This window comes from Metopolophium dirhodum, chromosome 1, assembly GCF_019925205.1.
Source record: "Metopolophium dirhodum isolate CAU chromosome 1, ASM1992520v1, whole genome shotgun sequence".
NCBI classification, from domain to species: Eukaryota; Metazoa; Arthropoda; class Insecta; order Hemiptera; family Aphididae; genus Metopolophium; species Metopolophium dirhodum.
Window position 1 is genome coordinate 86,285,335 of NC_083560.1, and position 25,839 is coordinate 86,311,173.

The 25,839-nt window shown below is 32.8% G+C and overlaps 1 protein-coding gene across 6 annotated transcripts in view; it reads right to left on the minus strand.

Moving 5' to 3' along the window:
* LOC132933505 (nuclear factor 1 X-type) overlaps window positions 1-25,839 on the minus strand; it is a 155,409-nt gene that overhangs the window by 9,828 nt on the left and 119,742 nt on the right. For 4 of the 6 annotated variants that reach the window (XM_060999777.1, XM_060999775.1, XM_060999774.1 and 1 more), the window contains 6 exons: window positions 14,506-14,601; window positions 9,717-9,845; window positions 6,535-6,732; window positions 5,173-5,351; window positions 3,236-3,344; window positions 560-804 (listed from right to left, as the gene is read on the minus strand). In XM_060999777.1, the coding sequence (XP_060855760.1) occupies window positions 560-804; window positions 3,236-3,344; window positions 5,173-5,351; window positions 6,535-6,732; window positions 9,717-9,845; window positions 14,506-14,601 (956 nt within the window). The remainder of the gene's footprint in view (window positions 1-559; window positions 805-3,235; window positions 3,345-5,172; window positions 5,352-6,534; window positions 6,733-9,716; window positions 9,846-14,505; window positions 14,602-25,839) is intronic. The other 2 variants (XM_060999779.1, XM_060999778.1) reach the window with 1 other exon arrangement.

Here is a 25,839-nt window from a genome sequence, read left to right on the forward strand (position 1 = left end):
GTCAAATGTCGTGTCATGAGAGTACGAAAAAAGTTCAAAAACCACGTGAATCATTAAGTCCGAAAAGAACAATTTTACTCTGGTTAAAGTATGTGGTATAGCCGAATAGGTATTTACTATAATACTGAGGTACATAGTCTAACCTAACCTAGACAGTCAGACCGGCCGTGGTATACTCGTATACCGGATTTTCGGCTATGGTATATTATAATAATAATATGCAATGATCGATAGCGACGATAAAGGAATATAGAACGAATTAAAAATATAGTTTGGTAAGGAAATAGTTAAGAATAAAACACAACATGCATAGTATATCAAAACCTATATCATATGTGTGCAAATAATATATACGTCACACGCACGGGGGGAGGGATGTGTTAGGTCATATTTTTATAAAAATATTGTTGTTATTGCGTGAAAACAAACGGACAAAAAGAAAACAAACTAACAAACAAACAAACAAATCAAAAAAAAAAAAATTGGTAAGAGAAAAATAAAAACGTTAATAATTCGACGGGTTGTAATCGTGAGCTGGCAAGTTGAACGTATACGGTACCTGGCCGTGTTGTATGTGCGAGAAATGGTAATCGCGGTTGGCGGACACGGCAAACGGGCTTCCACCGGTCACCACGCTCCGGCCACCACCGGACAGCTGTGACTCGGACAGTTGACCGCTCATCGGCGGCGGACTTTGATCGGAATCTCTTCCGCCACCCGGCGATCCGTCACCGCCGCCTCCGCCGCCCATTGGCGGCGTGTTGGAAGTCGGCGGCGAGTTTGACGGAGCAATGGTCAGCTCACCTGTAACCGTCGGACGTACATTATTAATAAACAATAAGTAGGTACAATTTATATTTAAATGACAATAATATTTTTGTATACAAATCGATCATTGCTATCTATATAATATTATCTATTATTTATATAATGCCTAGTAAGTACTCGTGATCTATATAATATCGTATAATAATCTGTTTGTAATTTTTTTTTAAATGTAGATACCTACCTAATTTGTTTGTATGACTACCTATGTAAAAAAGAATTTGATAATTGAAAAAATATTATATATTTCCAACATAACCTAAATAGGTTAATTATAAACATAAATAATCCTAATATGTTATCGAAAATAAAATATATCACTATTGACATCTACCGAATGCATTAGCACGTATGACAAATTTCATTACTAACGACGGTAGACAGTTTGTCTCTATTATGCGCAGAACAACTGCAAAGGTAGACAAATCGACGTAGCGATATAATATTATACATATTGAATATTTTATCAATTTTCAATGTATATTTATATAGTTTTGAATTTTTTTTACAATTTTAAGTTACTGGTCGTTAGGTACCTATAATTTTTAAATTATTTAATATTTTTATATTTTATTAAGGATATTTGTTTTTAATTCTATATTTCAGATCAGAATACTTTTCTGAGGATTTCAATTTATACAAATCTAATTTCGAACCGTAAGTAGTTAATTAGTTATAAGTATAGATGAACAGTGCTCCGAAATTTTTTAGGGGCTCTGCAAACCCAAAAATTTTGTTAATTATAACTTTAAATTATAATATATAATTAAAAAAAAAATGTTTTTAAAAACACATGAGTTTATCAAGAAATATACTTTTAAGTGATAAAACAAAATATATCACTGTAGAAAATAGGTATACATATTATTGTACTCATGTTGCTGTACAATGTACATATATTATTATTATTGTATAATATTATAGGATATGTGCGTTTTATCGATCGAGTACAACGCTCGAAGGTAAGAAAAATAGGACGCGAAAAAAGGCCTAGCCATGGTATATAATATAAGCGTGTTCGTCGTAGTGTGCGGTTATGGTGGCAATGTGCCATGTCCCACGAAATCGATTGCCGAGCGCGAGATTTCGGGCGACCTTTGAAACACCACTAGTCTACTTATTCTTCTACGTTTAGGATACGCCGCAAAATTAAAGACAACGATATTCTTCGTGTACATTTTTCGAGAACAATATAAGGATGCTGCAGAACTTATATGTATTACGCAATTGAGGGTTGTGGATTGTCCTATATGAGATGGTTTCCAATATCCGAATTAGTTCCCAGGTAGTCAATAGATATTTAATTCCCCGTTCGTCCACAGTTGACATTTGAATAATAAAACTATGTAAAATTAACTTTTTCATCTATATAGTTGATAAGTTATGTGTTTAATATTATTTATTTAACCGACAGCAGTTGCCTACCCATTTTACACAGACTTAAGTATACCGAAGTATAGAGGAGTAGACTATACCATATAGATATTAACTATGTTAATATTAACACGTTTGTATAGCTATATAGTCTAAATAAATATATATTGTATATTCGTATATTATGCCATAAGGTATAGCCTATAATCATATTTAATAATAAAATAGGTACCTATATAATAGTAGTTTAACACTGTCACTGTATAATCTAACCCAATATCCAATAAGTCTAAGTTAATTAAAATAATTATTAATAACAATAAATAATAATAAAAGATTTTAAGAAATTTAAATTGAAAATTTGACGTTTATTAGTTTTTTTTAAATTTATTTTGTTCACTAATTAACTTTTATTTTTCTTTATTTTATGTGTATTACTTTGTTTTAGATATGTTTCATATTGGAACTTTTTTAAAACAAATATTTGTTAGGATGTAATAAAATTCTGGAATAATTTTTCCGTCAAACGATTCACAACAACATGTAGTTCATCTCGAAGTAAATAAAAATAATGCCTATATTTTTGAGGGAAAATCACAGTCATCGCTTATCAGATCTTAAACATATTAACTATGTATATTTGTACGTATTGGTCTGGGAACCAATTCGAACAGAAGTATGGTTATAAGTAATTTACCAATTCGTAGACTTTATATTGACTTGGGAACCAAATCTTTATTTCCCAACAGGTACATTGAGCTGTTTGTGGTTTTTGATATATTTTTATTTCCATGATTGATTGATCGATCGCGCGAGAATGTATAATACATACTCCTTAACCAAGAACGATAAGATCATTGGTAGGTACCTAATATCTTAAGTATCTAAATCACAGTTATCTACAGATAACAGTGACCTAAATGATCATATTAATATACTATCTTATAATTATTATAGAACGAAGTTTAGTATAACTCAAGGTCGTCCGGCATTCTATATATTATATTGTTAGTTACTTAATTGTGTAAAAGCTTACCTGTAGATCGAATGATGGCTACTGGCCGCGCCATGGGCGGTGGAGGGGGTGGTGGTAGCATAGTGCTCGGATAATATTGAGCCATTTTCGGACTCCTCGTGGGTCCCGCCTACGATGAAATAGAGAAAAGAAAAACGGTGCGAATTAGTACGCATCATCGGAAATAGTATACAATTGTAGACTGCACATAATATAATAAATTCTATACATTATACATTGCATTCTAATATTTTCCGACAAACGGTGTCGGAAATGGCATTAAACCCGCGTGTTAACCTAATATTAAAACTTTAAAATATTTTAACTGTATAATATATATATGTATAAATATGTATAAATTAATGTAAAACCTGATTTCCATAGGCCCATCCCTACGTGGGGCATAAAAAAAAAACAGTAAACGGTAATTAATAATTATTATTAGATGAAATAAATATAATACACTCGCTATATTATGTACATAATATTATACATGACTATAATGATAATAGATATAACATTTACAAGTGGGGAAATTAAAACAAACATCTATTATATTATTTTAACAAGTTTAATAATATATTATTATATAATATTTTGTTGACCTTTATAATATTTGAATTCTGGGATTAAAATATATAACTACCATTCCGAAAACGAACTAGTTTAGATATATTTTATGAACGCCAAATTTAATTCCAAGTGGTATATATATATTATAGCAGGTAATGTATATATTATTTATTATCATCATTGTGATTTCTAATCGTAAACAAATTTCAGATTTTCACTGATTTAAGATGTATTATTGTTCTACCAATCTTTATAAAAAATATTATAAATACACAACTCAACAAGTAAAACGGGGTGGAAGAATAATTCACCTAAACGAACTAAACCAGTATGGTAATAGTACAGAAAGCAGAAAAAACACGATAAATATTAAATATGTGAGATGAAAAATGTTTTTCCTGAAACTTATAAGTTATAAGTTTAAAAAGAAAAAAACATTTTTTTAAGTTACAACTAACTGAATATGCAACGAATTTCTGGGACTTTTTGTACATCATTTTATGTTAACTATATAGGTGAGAATCGATGTGTAAGAACTAATGTGGTTTGAAGGATTAAAACTTTCAGAATTTAAATTTAAAATTGTAGTACTTATACAGCATATTCCAAAAGTTTCGTATACCTAACCCTTTAGATCATATACAATAAACGGAGCTACTTTAATCATTTGCTGTGTCCAACATAACCCCCCCCCCCCCCCCCCCCCCCACTTATTAGTTATTTTATAGTGATTGTTGGTGAAACGCATGCGTAATAACTCGTTGTACCTTGAAATTAAATGGGTAGTGGGGGGTTATGTTGGACACAGCTCGGTGTACGAGAAATACGCACATACCTCCATCCATTGTATATGATCTAAGCCTAACCCTAATTATCTTCATGGGTTATATATTTAATATATTTCAATGGTTTTTTTTCAACAGTAATCTATAAGAAATGTAATCCATTAAATAGGAATCTTCTTATAGATTGCTGTTGACAAAAAAGTATTTAAATTATATTGATATGTCGCATAGATTCTTGGAGTGATACGGAGCATTTGGGACATAATTTATATTAACAAAGTGAAATTACTGTTTAGAAAATAAATATAAAATACAAAATGGCAAGCTATTCATTGACACACGGCGAGCACTTGTTAGATAATTTTAAATATATATAATACAATGTAAACTTGAGTAAGTATTTTGTTATTAGCCATTATTAGGCATATAATATATGTTTGTTTATTGTTTTGCTATTGTGGACTATAATATTGAAAATCGGGTGTTGAATGAATATTGAATATGTATATAAAACGTTAATATGTTGGGGTACAATAATTACACAATATATAATAATTATAAGTACATATTATTTATTTTACATGCAATGACATAACATACCTGTGCGCCTTGAGAGCTCTCCGCTTCTTGACACACAAATGTGACAAAGTCCGAAAGCGTATCATGCCCGTTCTCCGGGTACTTAGCTGGACTGTGTTGTTCGGGTCCCGATGTCGCCGAACCGTAATAGTTGGCGGACGCCAAGGACGCTATGCTTCCTGAGTGTTGGCCAGGTATACCTATATAAATGTATGTGATATTATGCATATAATAATTATATGATATTCAAAGGTCGGCAAATTAATGAAAAATTAACTTGAGTTGGTAAAGTTGAGTCAACGTTAAGACGTTAAGTTATTAAGCTATAATAATCAAATAGTTAACAAAGAATATATTTAACCCTACAAGTTTTAAGTTAATATGAAGAAAAATATTAACTTGACTCAGTTAAAAAAAAAGTTTGTTCAATTTTTTTTCAATTATTAGACACCACCAAGACACATAATTATTGTAATTGTGTAACTTTCACTTTTTTCAAATAATAATTAAATATTTAGTAAAAAATGCATCCTTTACTATTCCATATTATTTGTCACTAGCTGTAACGATTTAAGCAACTAAATAATTAAACCAAGGAATATTTATTGGTTTTTTGTTTTCAAACAATTGTACTTTTATATAAATAGTTACATTTAATAAGTAATAACTTATTAAACAAAAACTAATTAATTGATTAGCTTTAGCTACAGTGGTAAATTTGAACAAAAACGATTTTCACTCGACTATTATTTTTCAAATTAACAGGGAAAAGCGAAGTTGTTACAATGGATTCTTTAAGTAGATAAGTTAATTAGAAAATTAAATAATTAGTCAATGTAAAAATTTCAAAAAAGTTAACTTTTTAAATTAGTTTTACATTTTTAGGTATAGTTTGGTTAGGTTTTTATTCCTATTCGTATACACTATATAATATTTTGTGAACCTGTGACAGTTTTTAGTGGACAATAATAATAATTATCCGATAGACTACACATGTGATATGATTGTACGAATGTTGAAATATTTTTGCGTGTTTTCATATTATTAGTATCGAATTGAATGTGGTAACCAAAGCATACAACTTTACACTTTACTGCTATTCAATATAAATTACCTATATTATACGAATGGGCTGTAATATTCAAAAAATGTCTGTACAGGAAAGATACACTAATTCATAAATACTATCATTGTGTTTTTTTGATCTAAATTAGATTAGGTAGTGTGAGGAAATACACTTTCACATAAATAATACATGTTGATATTATAACATTTACATTAATTGTAAAGAACGGTGATCAATCAATTAATGTGTGTATTTCTTTACTAATTTATTATGGATACGGTTTCTATTAAAATAAACAAACGAATATAAAAATATACCATGATCGATGTCCGAGTGCCAACTTGTCTGACTAGATAGGGATGCTGGACTCTGTCCGTAATATGTGATCTCCGAATTGGATTTATCTCTCTGACCGCCCAAATCGATTTCTGTATCTTCGGCGGAGCTCATTCTCCGCATTCGTTTGATTCTGGGCTCGTTTAACGGGCTCTGTGTCCTCTGGATCGACATTGGGCCTATTGAAAAAAATTAATAATCGATTATATGCATGTAGAAAAATACGTCTCTAAAAACGTTGTGAACGTTTTCTGTGTACTAATCGTATTGACTCGTAAGTATACTACTAAATTATTATATTATGATGTATATTATGTTATATAATTATATATATAAAGTACGCTTTAAGTTTTCTAGCCAATCTGTAACGACAGTTAAGTTTTCATTGAAACTAAACTATAGCCGATTCCTCTATATAGACGTAGATTAGCTCAGTTTATAAGTTATTATTATTCAGTTATTTAAAATATACCTATATCTATATCTATTGTTTAAAGTGATAGTCTCTATTCCTAATAGAATGATTTATTTACTATACAGCCTAAGTGCATGCGTGACTTTCTAATTTAACATCGCATAGAACGTTTACTGTCATGTTCAATTTGGAAACATACCATTTCCATTAACGGTCGCTACACATAATATATAGGCTACAGTGGCATACCGACCCAGCAGCGGACAGTCGCGATTTGTGGAACCACAATACATTTATTCTGTTTTTGGGAATAGCGGCGTATTCAAAAATATACAGCTAGATACAGTAATGTTTGCCACATACTATTCATACTCAAACTAATAAAAATACCAGCATTATAATATCTCGGTTAACAAATAATAAACAAATAATATCTAGGTTAACAAATATTTTATCATGTTTAAAATAATATGACGTAGGTATTAAAATAAAATAATATGTGGTTATATGGGTCAGTTATACTGGTTTTTGTTATAGAAAACAAGAATGTGTAATCGAACAATATGTGATGGTCAACTGCTTCATCGTTTTAGTAAATCTATAAAGTACTGTCAAATAATGTTAACAACTGTAATAAGAATAATAGAAAAATTTGACAACTAACATTGAAATTTCGAAACTTTACGTTAGGACGTGCTGGTCCAGTCGCTTCCTAGTTAACGCTAAGAGGATGTCGCATATCTTGTCTCCGTCTTATGCACGTACGACATGGTAGATTTTCGTTCACCGGTTTCAATAGTGTGCTGTTAGATTTAATATTAAAGTGAATTTCCCTATTATCAAAATGTTGGGTACCTATAAGAACATTATCTTTGTTCTCTCGATCGGTTTCTTACGATATTTTAATTTGTAAGTAAGTTATGAACCAACAAGTTCATAATCATACGTTTTTCACTGTGCACTGTGCAGTAAGAATTTTAACTACTGCGTAGTACTTATATATATATGTATATATATATATATATATATATACTTATAATATATGTTTAATGTAACAAACTATGTTTCAACTATTTCAGGAATCTTTAACATATTATATGTAGGTACTAATTAACAAAACATTTTTCTTCTGTGTTGCGAATTTGTAAACGTATAGAAACTATAGAATGAATTTGTGTTTTTTTTTTTAAACAATGAGTAAATTATATGTTGAATTATGTTATAAATTATAATATTATATAGTATTTATTTATAATATTATTACTCACCTAGTTTTAATAGCCAACTGGTTAATTTATTGCGAGCAAGATAATATTGCCAAGGTATAGGCAGTGCAAATAATGCGCGCAGCATAATAAAATATATTGTATTCTATATATGTAAGGTACCTATATGATATATTGTATAAATGGTGGCTTTCGCGAATCGTCCATTTTGATACCTAATAAGGGAAACCGCGAACAATGCGAAGAACTCGTTCATTTATCCTTCATCTTGGAAACATTTTTTCTTTTTTTTTCACACTATGGCTTTGTATTATTATATACCCTAAGATATATATATATATATTATATACACATATTATGTATGGACGCAGACGATATAACTATTATACCTATTGGCCGAGCAAGATAACAATCGCTCTGACTTAACCGCGGTATACGCACACTTTTATATAGATATATCTACACACACTTAATACCTATATTATTATACAGATATAGATACCCACCGCCCCGGACGATCCAACCGCAATAGGTACACCGGATCGATACACGCGTATGATAATACACGTCGTCAGCTATCGTGTCACACTTTTAATGTATTATATAATTGTGCTTATATATTGAGACGTGGGAAATGTACGAGGAAACGCGATGGCTTGAATATACGCATCGCACTGTACTATAATATATCTGCATTTTTTTTCCTAAATCGCACGTTTATACATTATCGATGTTTATGTACATAACGAGTTTAATTTTCGTGAGACAAACGCGCAACTGCACTTTTGCCGGATAGAGAACAAGATATAAACACACGCCGTTAGAAATTATATTATAATATATATATATAGGGCATATTCTATAATTATATGCTCTGTGAAAATCGTGCCTGTCGACGGCGGGAATACCGTTTTCAATGACACATAATTTCCCTGTATAATGTTATCACTTATAGATATCATATAGAAAGATAAATGTATATTATGCATTTATACTACGCACCAATATAGTTTACTACACTATAAAATAATGTTTTTCCGACGATGTCTGTTGTTAGTAATATTTTTGCACAGTTCCAAGAAATTAAGCGTAATCCACTTGTAACACTTATAGCCGGTTAACTTTTCATACTTTGCAGTATAGCGTGGTTTAGGAAAAATCTCAAAAAAAATCTGCAAAATGACTGGTCGTATAAATGTTTTAAATAAGACGCGTACAGACCATTTTTTGGATAAATTTAGGTACTCAAGAAACTTGGACCCTTTCGCTTTTAACCACAGTGGATATAGGTACCTGCCTCATAATAGTTATTAAAATACGTTATTATTCACGTTATTCAAGTTTACGTATAGACACCGCAGTGCTCTATAATGTGTGCAGTGCAATGTAACACTGTGTAGCAATTGACAATTCTAGTATTGTTTTTAATTTGTTTAGTCATAAGTCTTTTCAGTGTAAACTCGCAGAAAAATAGGAAAATAGTTGAGATAAATACATTATAATATTATACTAATATACTTACTGTAACTGCCAGATGCCATGATGGACGAGTGGTCGCCTGGCGGGGTGAAGCTGCTGCAATAATACCCTGGGTTTTCGATTTTGATAATGTTCATGGGTGGCATACCGTTTGGATTCTGAATTATAGACGCTGTAAAAGATAATAAATATTCGTATTTAAAAATTGTACGCCAAATATAGGTACACACTATAAATGTAATATACATATCTAAATAATATTATCTAAAAGTAGATATATCTTAGTAAATATATTATATACTCTTACTAATATACCAAATGTATTAATACAAATTCTAATCGGTTTCGTTTTAATAAGTTTAGACAATATTGATTGGTTCATATCGTGAAATCAGAAATGTATAATATGAGGTATAATATAATAATCCTCGTCTTTTTCCGTTTTATTATTAAATACATTGTAAATCGTTTAACATAATAAAGTAACGTTTTCGTTTTAATCGAACGAATTATTATATATTATATAGTGTAATAAATAGTGTTATACAAACACACACACACACACACACACATATATATATAAATATATAATTTATATAAACAGTGGCAATATAGCCGATATCGCGGTGTAAAATCAGTTGGTATATTATATATTATATTTATCGAAAACGAGAATGCGGTATAAAGACGGTTTAAGTCACGCGCGCAATGACCCAAGGACGACGACGAGCTAAAAATCGTCAAGCTAGGGTGGTCGTGCCCTTTGACCAATGTAAGAATTAACCGTGAAACCACGCGAATTCACTCACTCAGTCTCAACCCTTCTACCTCATTCTCTCTCACTCTCTGAATCGCAATCTCAATCCCTCTCTCATCTCTACGTCGTAGGCGATCGTCATATATTTTGCGGTATACCCTGCCACCGAGTATAATATTATTACATTATTATATATACCAAACTCGAACAATTGTCGGGTTTTACATCTGAACAATTCGGTTGCACGTGTGTGCGCGCGGAAAATGATACGTCACCCCTTTACCCGCGGATAAATATTATACATATACATGTGTATGTGTGTGTGTGTGTGTGTGTGTGCCGTCTCTCCTCGGTCTAATCCTTAAAAGGGGCAATGTTGTGTGCCAGCAAATGTTGCGGATACCAATGGATGACTTATGACTTCGAAACAGGCGATCTTCCTATGCAGTGGCGGTGGCAGCGCTAGCACGCGGCCGATAGTGGTGCTGCGGGTGGACAGGCGGTGGGGACCATCCGTTTAAGACACACACATACACACAAACACATATTATTATGAGGAGGCGATATGTACATAATATGCAGTCACCTACTGTGCGAGATGTTTTAATATACACGAAAAAAATATTTATATAATTTTTTTTTTAACCGTAGATTCGAGAGTTTTAAACGTCGTACAACGGCAGGCCCCGAATGAACTGATTACGGAGTGTACCGGGAAAATCTCGGCAGGACGTTCGAAATGATTTATACAATCTTAAATTGTAAATAACCACGCTAAAAGGCGTTTGAGAATTACCGAGCATTTGTTGAGCACAATTATATTTAACAAACATATTACATATAAGTACTTAAGCGGCTAAGTCATAATATAGCTTACATATAGAGACATGCGAGCGTGAGTATATAAAAAGCCGTAAGATACGTAAGTATATATTTTGATCGGTTTGAAACTGTTCGACTAACGACCGTACTTTTATTATAAAATTCGTAGGAAATTAAAATATGTAGTCCCTTATAAGTTTCTAATTTTTTGTATGATAATTATAATAGGGTGAAGAAAAAAATCAGTGTAGCGGTCCATAATCGAAATTATTGTAGTTGATTATTTTGGTTATAATTATAGGTAGGTACTCAAGTTTTTTCTGCTGGTAAGTAATATAGGAAAGAACTTATCCTATTTAGCGCTGGGCTGGGTGCGTCGAATTGTAAATTTTTCAAAATTAACGAGTCCAATAATAATGTCACCGAGTGGTTTGGAATCTAAATCAACTTTAGATTATATCTGCAGCGAATATAGTTTATCGATAAGCTCGTATTAAAATAAAACTAAAATAAAATTACACTTAAGCGGTTTTTAATATTCTTTTGATATTATAATCAACGACATTATTTCAAATTAATTTCATACCCCACTAGCATTATGATGCCATATTTCTGGCAGGTTACTGCTGCATGTACGCAAATATAGTTTATACTTTACAGGTATAAACACTGAACATGTTCAGTGGGGCCCATTATCTTCTTGAAGAATAAATAAAAATAAAAATAAATAAAAAAATAAATAGGTAATAGAAGTTGATTCCTACAGACTTACAGGGTGTTTCTTAGGTATAATATTAATATTATACTCTCGACGAGACGTCTATTATTTAATTCCGACGAGTATACAGTATAAGTTATATAGTATTTAGATTATTATTATTGTTATAAGTTGTAGAAATGCGACTTCATCCTATCGATTCGAGTTCGTTCAGCATATAATAATATCGTCCTAATAAATTAATCCAAATAGACATTTTCTTTCTTCTGAAATCTTCTGCAATAACACAATATACTGTGCAAGTCAGCCGACTGATATATTATTATTTATTATTATTCATACCATATAGAGAATAAGACGTTGAAAAATGTAAATTGTGTTCATGATAAGTTTTGATCATTTCTGGTGTTATTTTTTCGCAGACGTATTTTCTACGGTTTACGATTTTGGAATCGCGAAAGAATATACATCTCTCGAGAGGCGCATGGCTCAAAGTTTAAATGCATTTTTTCAACCGTGAAATATGAATTGTTATTTAATATGTCGAAGGCATGTGTGTATATAAACGTTATATGTTTGATATACATTTCGAGAAAATAAAATAATTTATTATTCGAAGACTTGTCATTTATTAAAGTCCATGTACGCATTTCATTGTAACATTCTGCAATTTATTATTTATAAATTATAAATATTGTTTTTTTTTTTTTTATTCGAACTAATATGATATCATATACCTACTTAATATCGATCCTATAGATAGTTTACCGTTCATTAAACGTCTATAAGACAATCAATAATCGAAAATCAATTGCAAAAGTAAATACAACGATACCTATACTCCAATATACTGCACCAAATTAAAACTAATTACTCTCGTGAAAAAACTGAACAACTTAATAAGTGCATCTTATCTTTCGTACCAACACTAACAAAAACAATGATCACGTATCTATCGACAAACTAACTATCTCGTAAGTGTATTTAGCTAGACATTTCTAATTCGACGACGCATTACCAATATTTTATAGTCAAAAACCATGCAATTCACCCACAGTACTGCTTAAAATAGGCGGGTTGTAAATTGTAACTATAATTATTATACAATCATTTTGAAAATAAGGGTTCACTTGCGTTCGTTACTAGTCTGCAAAATAGAGACGAGAACTTAATAAGTGTATCTGTCCAATGGCAACGTCATCACTCATCGTTCATCACAAAAACGTTGTTATAGCCCAACAAACTCCAATATCAATATATTATGCATTATCTTAGCAAACAAACGAGACTGGACTTAAGGGAAAATCTATCGGGAAATTCGGTCTGGCAATTTGTACCGCGAATTAAATCTCGATGCCTACACTGCAGCCGGTGCAACGCGCGTTGAGTTCTTGGTCGGTTTTCGTGATTTTATTTCTTCTCGTTAAAACTACCGGATTTACGAGTAGGCGTTATATTTTTACGAGCGCCATGTGCTGCCCGTTGATGTATACTAGTAATAATAATAAAAATAATAATAATAATAATAAGCCGCATGTGTATATATCAATATATCAATCGATATTATATTAATAGAGTCCGAGGGCGATTGAAACTCGTGAACATTCATGTATACTACGAGAACGAAGCGTCGTCAGCGAATGACCATCACTTGGTATAATACGTGGAGGTAAGTTATTAAAAGTTTTGTTTAATTTTATGATCACATTGATTACGTTAGGTAGTTTTAACATCGACGACTCGGTCTGGTCGGCCGCGCGATCGATAAAAAGACATCATAATAATATTGTATTATAAATTATGTTTACCTCTTCTCGGTTCGTGCATAAAGTAATAACATTATAATATTATATATTATTATTGTTGTCGACCGATAAACAACCGTCATTATTATTACCGACAATCACTTTGGATATTTTCATATCGTCATCTGAACGGAAATTATATCACATATTTACATTATGTTGTCAGTAGATAAGCCCAGACATAAATGCTCTACGCATTTTTTTTATACTCAATGCTGATTAAATTGTACACCGCGCAACATACAGAGGTTACCTACCTACCGATAATTCGTGTGACGGGCAAAGTCGTTTTTGTATCATTGGAAAGCCGAGTACTCGAGTGTTTGTGTGTGTATGTGTGTTGTAAATTATAACAGTAGGTATATATTTTTATAATATATTGGTGTGGTGTGGTTCTTGTCGTATAAGATTATGGTGACTATCGTTAACGTTGTAGTCACGTTTGTTGTATTTTTGCACCTCGTAGGAATACTACGAAATTTAACGGGAAATCGCGTGGATAAAAGAGAAGAAGGTAAGCGCGTTGTTCATTTTATTTCGATCAATGTTTGCAAGTATAATATATAGCCAGTAGTATTATTATAAAATGTGCCTATGAGTTATATTATAATAGTCGGTATAATATATATATGCATTACATATATACGGCCACGGATGTATAACCCTCTCCTACGACTGTTGTACCTATACTATTATTATTATTATTATTATTATTTTTGTGGTTCCCTACCTTTGGAAAGCCTCCAAAGTTCTTTGGACGAAAAAACTCCGGTCGCTAAAATGTTATCGTTGCATACCACACCGTTATAGGGGTTGTGCGAATAGCCTGCAACAAACCAGAAAAAAAAAATGAAAACAACCGTTGAACAAAATAAAACGTGTGTGAAATGAAAAAAAAATGTAGATATATATTATGTACAAGAAAAATACCCCCCCGAATGACGACTACCTCTGTCTATTTTAATTCCGACTTAACGTCACCGTCCCACAGTCCCACGTCATCACATCACGAACGTAGCCGATACGTGTGAGTGCGCGTGTGCTATAACGAATAATACGTTTGCGGAAAGTCCGTCGGACGTCAGAAAGTCCTACAACCGAAAACGGCGGCGGCGACGGTTTAAAGGCCTAGACGCCCGTTGAATTTTACAGAATTCAGCACGCGTATTATACGCAAAGTGTGCACTGTGGATAAGACGCCGCCGCCGCCGGGGAGATCAGATTAAATCCTATTTACGAACGGTCGTCGGGCCCGAGTCGCACACACACACGCCATCATATATTATATACGATGTCGAGAAAACGGACGTAAAAAATTAATTACATTATATTATGCGGATTCGTAAAGGGGGCGAACCGTACAATGATGAATATATATTGTGTGTACTGCTGTGTGTTAGTCTGCCGGGTACACGCGATTGCGGCGTGACGCCGCCGCCGTTGCGGTTTTAAGCGGTCGTTGGAATAAGAACGTTTCCCCGCAGCGGACTGCGGAACGTGTATTATTATTATTATTATATGTATATATAGGTACGTTGCAGATGTTATCGACACAAACTATAAACGTGGTATCCGCATTTTTTTATATTTACTGTAGTGCGTATTGGAACTTCATAAATTACCTAAACGAATATAGACATAATATTATTATATATAGGTACGTAGGTATCATGTTATTAAAACGTTTTTTTACAATAGTCCACGAGTAGAGTTACCTTTATAATATCATATTATATTACATTGTACGTATATGCATGATATATATATATTATAACAATCGAGAGAATGTTTTATGCATATGTATGACTATAATATACACAGGTTCAAGTCAGTGGGCAAACAAATAATCGTATCGTTAAAAAAAAAAAAAAATCAATAACAATTAGAAGTACATAATTTATAATATGAAGTTTTTTATTCAATTATTAACGCTTTTTTTGAATTTTATTTATTGATATTATTTTTTCAGCGCCCGAAGTATCAAATATATAGTATGGGAAAGTAGTAGGTAGTAGAATGGTCGATCAATAATATCTCAATCTTGTATATGTACCTATATAAATTATTATTTTTCATGGGATCACTTTGATATAAACAGATCAACTCAATTCAGTTACTAATATTGCAGAATGCCTTTTTCCATATATTGGAAAATTACTTTTTTGGATTGTATAGTTGGGATTAGGTTTAAAAATTATCTCTAAATACGATTATTTTAATATCAATATGACGATATAAATGTGCTAGTATACAGGCGTGGGCGCGAAGTGTTGATAGATGTTAAACGTTATATAGTGCAGACTGCAACTGTACACGATTTATTATAACTATCCCAAATATATAATACATTGGTACTAACTAAAATACGAACAAGACACGTATGTGGTTTCGTCCAAATACTATTTCGAAATAGTGTATATGACGTGGTATACGCAGCAGTCACAATACAGAAAAGGTATACTGTAGTAGTGTGGCGTATCGTCGACGCACGTTTATTCCAACCGCCATTGGGGAATACAAACGGCGTGACCAGGTCGACTTTCCCATCTTACCAGACTGCGGTAGTCACGTGACAGGCCAGTAGCAAAGGCTGAGCTTTATCTTGTCCATTACGTTGAATTTCAAGCAACCATACAAAACCAAACTGTCGCATATGGTTACCGTTACTTGTTTCGTTAATAACATGCAGTCACACATATTTCTTACATTGTTCTTTTCGTTTCGCTGTTGCGGTTTTTGTTACGTGACATTTGAGTTTACAACGTTCTATAATAATAATCACGGTAGAATCTGTGGCCACTGTGCCCTCAGTATTTTGTCCGTTTCGCATAAACGAAAAATATCAATCCAACCACCCAGCATCATGTCAGAGAGGACCCCAGCCCACAAGGGAGGATACCAGCAACCACCACACGAGCAGTACTCTCAACTAGAACTACAACGCCTAGCGAAGGAAATCAGTCAGGCTGCCCTGCCGTCTAGCCCTACAGTTGAGTATCCGACGACAGCCGCACAAGTTCGGAAAATGCCACTACACCAGCTACTGCAGGACCCGGTGAGAGCGGGGATCTATCATATATTACAGGGGCTGGGATGCGTGCACCGCGCATATCCGACGGGTACTGAAATGAGCAGATGGGTATCTGGCCACTAAAAACTTCCAATCACATCCGACATTTCGTCAACAAATGTCGGGTGAACGGACTAACACAATAACACCGTGAAGTCAACGACACCCAATAACAACAAGTAGCCATTATTATGTGCCATAAGAATGTGTAATCTTCATCCTTCGTCGTTTACGTTCTTCTCGACGTCCAGGAACATGGAATTCTGGGTTAACAACGTCCAGAATGGCGAATACGACACCCGTATTTGTGGGAGGAATAAAAAAGGTTACGGAACAAAAACCGGAGACAACCTTAGAACTTAACCCAATGTAATTATAATATAATAACACCATAATTGATTTTTAACGCCTAACAGTTTTAGAAAGCTGAACGTTATTGGTTGTATGGATAGATCCTTACATAGGTAGGTACTAACTAATCTAAGTAACTATACATACCTAAATCATTAAACGCACGAGCATATAATATTATTATTATTGAGGGGAAGAAAAATAGAACGCACCTTTTGGGAATAGGCGGAGATGCTAACCGTACGTACAGGGGGGGGGGGGGCTGTAATATATGCACATATAACATAAGCCGCAACACAATAATATTACATAACATAAAAAATAACCGGGTCAATGGTCACAATAATAATAATAATAAAACAAAATTATTATACACCTCCACCATCGTCATTATGTATATATATATATCGGCTAACGGTCCTGTTGATGGGTGCAGATTTATATGTTTACGTATCATAGCAGGGCATCGGTACTATAAACACGTACATATATGCATGTCGTTGATGTACAAGAGAATGCGTTTTCTCCCTTTTTTTTTGCATTTTCTTTGTTATTATGCCCATCGGTTTAACACCGAAGTACAATATATATCACTATTGCACAACATATTACAATATAGGTACTCTATGGGCCGGTGTCTGGCGATTTCGCCGTTTTCCGTCCACCACCATTTGACTACGACGTGCTCCGAAAACAAAACGCGTGCGATGTAACACCGGTGCACAACGTCCATAAGTATTATATAATGATTATAAGTTATAAGATCGCAGTCAAGGGGTGAGAAAACGCGGTCGTATGGGTGGCGCACGTCCGATTGATTTGGTCACGGATGAATATTAAGAAACCGGAAACGACATATTTTTATATGTTAAGTTGCTTATACAATTATACCTATTAAAATTAATGATTGTTTCGGGTCAACAATATTTTTTCGAGGAAGCTTTTTTGGTTGAATTTTTAAAGTAAATACATTTATTTATACAATTTGTTTATTTTCTTAAGAAGAAAGGTCCAGTCGCTCAGTTAACTATTGTCTTCTGTGTTAGTATGAAAAATCTGATTTTATTTAATTAAATGTATAGTATGATACTGGCATACTTTCAATTCTATGATAATCTAACTGGCCTGAATAACAATACATAACCATCAGGATCAAACGAAAACATTACAAATTACAATTAAAAATGTTTGACATAATGACATATTATTGTATTATTAGTGATTGTCGGTAATTATAAGTACACCGATTATATTTTAATATTGATGAAAATAAAAATATAAATTACTTGTCTATTGCCCATATTATGTATAATTTATAATTATTTTACATTATTTTTATACTTTTGTTTTTTTTTTCCAATTTTGCACAACTTATTTAGCCATTTTTAGTACGCGTATGTATGACGATAACAATATATTTAAACAATATATCTTAATTTAAGATAAACCTAGTTCAGCTTGAAATGTTCTAACTTTGCTCTCAAACACCAAAAACTAACTATGGTGACTGCAGGTGAGTTGAGTAAATTCCATACATTGCTATCCTGTTACACCATCGGCACTTTTTGCACATTATTGTTTTACGTTCTCCACTTATAAAAATAACAATGTTGAGATTCTGAGGAAATTATTAACTACCTATATTATTATAGTTTTGGGATTAAAAAAAAAAATGTCCAAATATATATAGCCACATTACACCTACCTCTTGCACCATTTCTCGACAATATATATTGCAATTTTCTGTATAATATTAAATTTTATCATCGAAAGAATATCACTAGTACAGACCATTTACGGTAAATTAAATAATGTAATTTATTGGCATATTATATTATGATTCGCGTACACGCGTACCTATAATATAATGTATAGTATAATATACACCGTAAAATATCATCAGAGCGGCGACAGAGGTTAGCGCGAAAAGAATAAAAAAAAAGTAAGTACCTACACACACAAAATCAAAGTATAATATTTAGACGATATCGGAGGGGCTGCCGCAAAGGCAAATGGTCCATAACGACCCGTCAGAGACGATTTGCGCCCGAGAATTTGCATCACGCGCGCGCTAAACGATCGCCGCCGACTTTCACGCCTATCGTACGCACGCGCGTGCATGTGTGAGTGCCTATAATATATATTATTACGTATATACACTAACGCGTGTCACCGGTTGATTTATATGGAAATCAACTCCTCTTATATCCTTTTGCTCCTTTTTATACGGATCAGGAGGAGGATACCGTGTTTTTTTTTATAATAAAATAATAATATATTATAATGTGCTAGCGTAATCTCTTCTCGTTGCGCGCGCGTGCGCATCGCACACGTAATAAATAAATTTTATTGTATTATACAGTATACACTATACGCGTATATTAACTACATCCGCGGGCCATGATGGTAGTTCTTGATGAGGGCCATATTATATACGCACCGCAGTCGCTGGGTCGAAATTTAAAAATTGATTTATAGGTATATCGTATACAAGTAATATATTAGGGATTTTATTGTGTTTTTTTTTTTTATTAAGATTTTTGCGGTAAGTACCTATATGTGATAAAATTATAAAATATACAAATTATTTTTTTTTTTTTAGATTATAAAAGGACATCTTATAATTGAGCTGAACTGGTTATTATAGCAATTGTTTATTTCTTTTAAAAATAGTTGAACAAAAAACAAAGAAGAATGTTCAAAATTACCCTATTCTACTGATAACGATGGCTATATAAATGCGATGGATACATGAATGCTGTAGGTATACGACCGGTTGAAGGTCTAAATGTCTACTACGTTGCAAAAATATCCATTTAATTAAAAATTCGGTATAATAAATATGTTTAATTAAACGAATAACTACAACTTTTAAGACGTGTATTATATATTTCGTCACTAGGGTTTTATTTTTAATGATGAAAAAACGAAATTTAAAAAAATGTGTATATTTTACAGACTGACATTTCAATTCAATTACACGTACAATAATATATTATATCCATGTGTCGTATTTGCTTTTAAAAACTACGACGCGACCAAAACGTTTCTGGGCATAATAATTTACGAGTACATGGAATCGAAAAAATAAGATTAAGTTTGAAAAAAAATAAAACAAATTACTATACAAGTCTTGTGTAATAGTTTCAAAATCAGAGGCGATCGATATTTCATAAAGACATTTCAAAAACGCACACAAGCACCATAAACCATCGAATAGAATAACTTAATTATTAAGTAAATTTTATAATTATTATAATATACAGGTAAGCACTAAAACAAAATATAGTGTCACCTATTTGATCCTTTAGTCCATACAATATTCATGTATGCGATATGCATAGAATTACTGCAGAAAAATACCTTATTATAGTTTTCTTAACGATTCGTCTACCAACTAAAACCATCGGGGTAATAACTACCTATACACAGAAGTGCAGTTCACGAGAAAGTATGGAAATGTAAAACCTTTCCAAACCCATGGTGATGATTACATATATAAATACAAAATGTATGTATATGTCTAATGTCTATACTATCAAGCAAGAGTGGTAAAGCCATATTTTGTATTTTTAACTCGATATTTATTTTCGAATTTCTTACAAATCTGCCATTTACAGGAAAAAACTGAACTAATTTATGTTAATATTTTAAAAGTTTTAATTAACTAATTCCCATCAAGTATTCTGGTGGTTTTAAATGTAAGTTTTTGAATTTAACCACATGAAGCGATTAGAAATTGAGTATTTGATAGGCGTGGACGCAAGAGGACAAGCACAGTTAAATACCATGTACATTGTACACATATAGGTATATACATACACGCGATAAGGTACTGCGACGATGACATAATACTTAACCACATGTATATATAGGTTAGGTTATACACGATAACGTGGTGCAACGATAACACTTAACCGCGTGCGTAACGTACATTAAGTTAATCTCTAATCGTCGTTTCAGTGATCCCCACAACAAATTTAGGGGCTCCAAACTTTCTAGACGTACCGCGACTGCGCATAACATTTTATACGTTATTGCAGTATGTATATAACGAGTGTGTATATATCCATATAGGCCGGGCATAATTCTCGGTTAATAAATCTCGGTTCGCGTAGAATTTTCCTTCCCGTATACTTGTTACTAGTTTTTTTTTCCTTTTATTTTGCCCTCTGCCTCTTCGGTATTCTGTAATCGGCACGTAATATATTAATATATAGCCTAAGGTAACCTATAACCACTTGCATGTATATAGGATAGTTTTTACGCGAATCTGGCTACAATATTTCGTATTCAAGTATTATATTACAGTTGAATTTGTTGGTTATATTTAATATTTAATATTGAACATATTGAAGTGACTTTGGGAGTGGTCAATAAATTATAAGCTTTATTATAGGTAACTTTTTTAATATTTTAGTTTTGAATTGTCTGTGTGAGTAAAAAGTAATTACAGGTTCATTAATGTGACTGTGTTAGTATTGATACAACTAGTACACACACATGCATATATCAATAATAAGTTATTTTTGTGGTTTTGAAGTTGAAAAAGCATTAAAAATGTATGATATTCTTAAAATACTTTGTTACTTCGCTCTTAAGTCTGAAATATAATTGGATTCAAGTCCATAATACTATATATCACCTGCCACCTATATAGCAAGTTATGTTGGAAATTCATTTTTAATTTACATTCTTTTTCATTTGATTTTTTTAATGTTTTTCTCTTAAAGTTATTTCAAACATATAAATAGAAATGATTTTAAACCTTCCGACACGGCCTTGTATATAATAAAATGTCACAGTTCAATTAAATGTGTTTTTTTTATATCAAATTAAATGTGCGTATTATAACTTTCGAGCTGTACCTGCATACAATTAATTATAATTATAATGTAACAAAAATGCGTTATAAAATATTTTTGAAAAACTATAGTTTAATAAAATGTTATATAAAGTAAAGTTTAATTTAACACTAAAATGTTGCGAGAAAAGAAAAAAGTGTTTGCTGAAATGTTTTTATGCGCTACTCTGGTTTTTATAAACTCTACGTTAAACTTACACTCAAACTACGCACTCGTACAATGTCCTCGCAAAAAATGAAATTTTTTTTATTCAAAGGTAGTGAATTAATGTAGAAATATACTCTTGTGTAATCTTCGTCTAAGACTAATAAACTAGTATAACTAAGCCTGGTATTTCACGAAATGCGAATCGTTCTGTAATAAATAACGCGGCTTGTCTCAGCATCCCTCGATCAATCCACGAACAAAAACTACAAATACCGAACAATATTATTATATTTGTGATGCTCAGGAAAATGTGGGCACCGACTGATCACGTCATGTTATTACGCATAATATTATACTAATACACATGCGTTGATGCGTATATATGTATTTAACAGCGCCTTCCATAAATCAAACACTATTTGCGTCAATTACACACACTCACGACATTTTTTATTCGATCGGTTTAATGCGTGTTTATTCCAATCGCGATTCGCCAGTTATGAGTTTATGACGAAACAGATGTCAATTATAAAAAGAAAACAAAGCCTGCAGTATGATACGCATATTATACTTATATACACGCGTTGGTTAGTATAAAAATAATAATAATACCACCAATGTCCGGGGAAGACGTAACCGAGGTTATATAATATCGTATGGATTTTTGGAACAAGATCAAGGAAATATCCGGTCAGCACACTCGAGTGTATTTGATAAACGTAAAACACGCATTATATTAAATTGGAGTTTGTAAAATCGTATATGAACCGTCAAATTTCGTTTGAATGAATTACTACTTGACGGCCTCGTGAGTGAGTATAATGTCTATTACCTATATAAAATTAAAATAATAATAATTTAATAACAGAATTGCGTATTTTATCGCGCGCGTCTTTTAATTTATATAATTACGTGTCCCTTTACTATTTTCGGAACGCTACAGAATTATCTCGTCTTACGAACTTTGAATGTGAGCGGAACGAAAGCCCATAATATACAGAATATATTATACATATATATAGAAACAGTGGGGTATATTTTTGGAGAAGGAAGATATAGCAGGTTGTGGTTTATAATTTTTAATGAATCGTATTTAGTTTATAGTAAATATAAATACAATTTTGTTAAGGTCGTGGAATTAATTTAAATAATTAAAAATAATCTTTGTTTTAAAAATTTCCTCAGAAAGGTTAGTTAAGTTAGTAAAATATAATATATTTACGAAGATAGGATGTAAAACAACCGACGTCGTTGAACGAAAAAAAAAACACGTGTTTTGGTGTACCTACGCATATTCGTCGCGATGGTCTTTCACAATCAAAAATCCTCGTGCTGCATAACTAAATGTCAACACATCCGGTGTGGACGATTTTTCGCGCTAAATTACGAAAAACGCAAATAAGTCGAACAACACTATTATAATTTACAAATGATATAGGGGTTGACAATAAAGTGGCTGAGAGGAAACTGCGAACCTAATGTCAGAAGTGTGGGTGAGTATGTACATTTTTTAAATACTCACATTATAGGTATTTACTAATATTATATTACAATCTGTTGAGAGGACGTTGTACCTTCATATTGTGTTTTCTCCGTCTTACTAACCCATAACACGGACAATTTAACGTTCAGAAGAATCTGTCTGTATCTGTTATTTTCAATATTAGAGTCTATCGAATTACAGTAATTACAGCATTGCAGTACAAATTGGATCTAGTACAATAATCATTAAATGCGTGAAAAGGATAATTTCATTCATAATCTCAGAATATAAGTTTGACTACACTTTTATGATAATATGATTCTGGACAAATTTCTTTTACGACGACGGTAGATGAGGAAGTAAGAGGTTGCAGTGGCTTGATAACTTTGAGTGAAGTGTTTTATAATGGTTTTTTTCGAGCTGTTTGAACTTTGAGATCACAGCGGAGGGCTGCAATGCTTGTCGTGCGTTTCTACCTATAGGCTTGAAATCCGTTTTTCTTTGGTGGACGACAACGACGATGACGACGATACTCCCAAAGTAGTGGTTTTCCTCCGTATATTATGTAAAATGTAATAATACTAAATTATTTTGTACAGAGCGACGACGTGCGCACGTTTGTGTATGTGACCCCTCCACCCCACCGTTTATGCGTACGTTTATTCTATCCCATTTGGTCCGACACCTTTTTCCTCCTTTTTTTCTTCTCTTCGTTTAAACGCCGAGAGAGATAATAAAATTGCGCTCGTGCAGCAGAGTTGTTTGCGCGTGCGGATCGATATAGAGAGCATCGAATGAATTATAGGGTTTTTCTTATACGCATATTATAAGCGTGTCGTCGTCGTCGGACGGTCGTCGTATCCTATATATACACACACATATCCGAGCACATAACATATTATATAAATATAGGTATACGTTGCGCTCGGGCTGTGAAAGAAATGAATTTATATGCGCGAGCGTGAAAAAAAAAAGAAAGGGCGCGACGTCAAACAATGCGCGAGAATCGCTTCTCTCTATATATATTATTATGTTATATACTCACACGTCGCGTACATGCAGTTATTGTGTGTGCGGAGCGGATAATATATATATATATACATGCGCGACCGCGGGACCCAGGATACTATATAATGTATATTTAAATGTTCGTTCGTTCGGAAACGGAACTCATATGGAAAATTTAGCCATATCTTCCGCGATGACTAGCACGTACACAATAATTTACAGATTAAAATCGCGGGTAAGTCGTGGCGGTTTTCGCGCGAGACGATCCGGGGCAAATATAATATACATAATATATATATATATATATATTATTTGTATGTATACATACAATACATTATCGCGATACGAGCATAATATCATAAATATATTTTAATAACTCGAAATCGTCGCGTTCGTGGGACATTTATGTAAGTCGGCGCGGCACGATAATTATTCGTTCGACCAACAACAAAAACAATAATAATAATAATTATAGCCGTACAATACACACGTGGTGTATATGGCCGTTTTTTCACTCTCCTGCTGCAGCTGCAGCAGCTCCCCGACGGCGCCGCCGCTGTGATTCATGGTATCGACTTTTTCTCTCTTTCTCCGCAGAGATGGTTTATGCCACCGCCAAGTTAGCACCGGAGGAGACCGTCGTCGTAATAAAAAACATTAAATGAAACCCCGACGAGAGAAGGAACGGAAAAAAAAAACGAAAACAAAAAACCCGTTAAACCAACGGCCTACGCGGCGTGGCTAATAAGGGAGAGCGCATGTATATCAGTATATCACACGCCGTGCGTATTTTCTTTTTTTAGTGGCGGCGGTATTATTATATCGACGATATTACCGATACCGGAGACCCTCGCTCGCATATATACCCATTATGTATACGAGTTCACACAAATCACGTTTTAAAGTCGAAAACTTTTCCTTCAATTAGCAAACGTTGCGCTGCGTAGAGTATGCATATTTTTTATATGCATTGCACGAGGAGAAAAAGAAAGCGAGAAAAAAAAATGAAACTACGTAAAGAAAAGTCATATTATAATATCAACGCGGTGTGTGTGCACCGCATACATGGATCGTAAATTTTCCGACGTGCTAAGTAATGAAAAAGATTCGGCGAGAAGAAAATATAAATGTGTCCGTTTT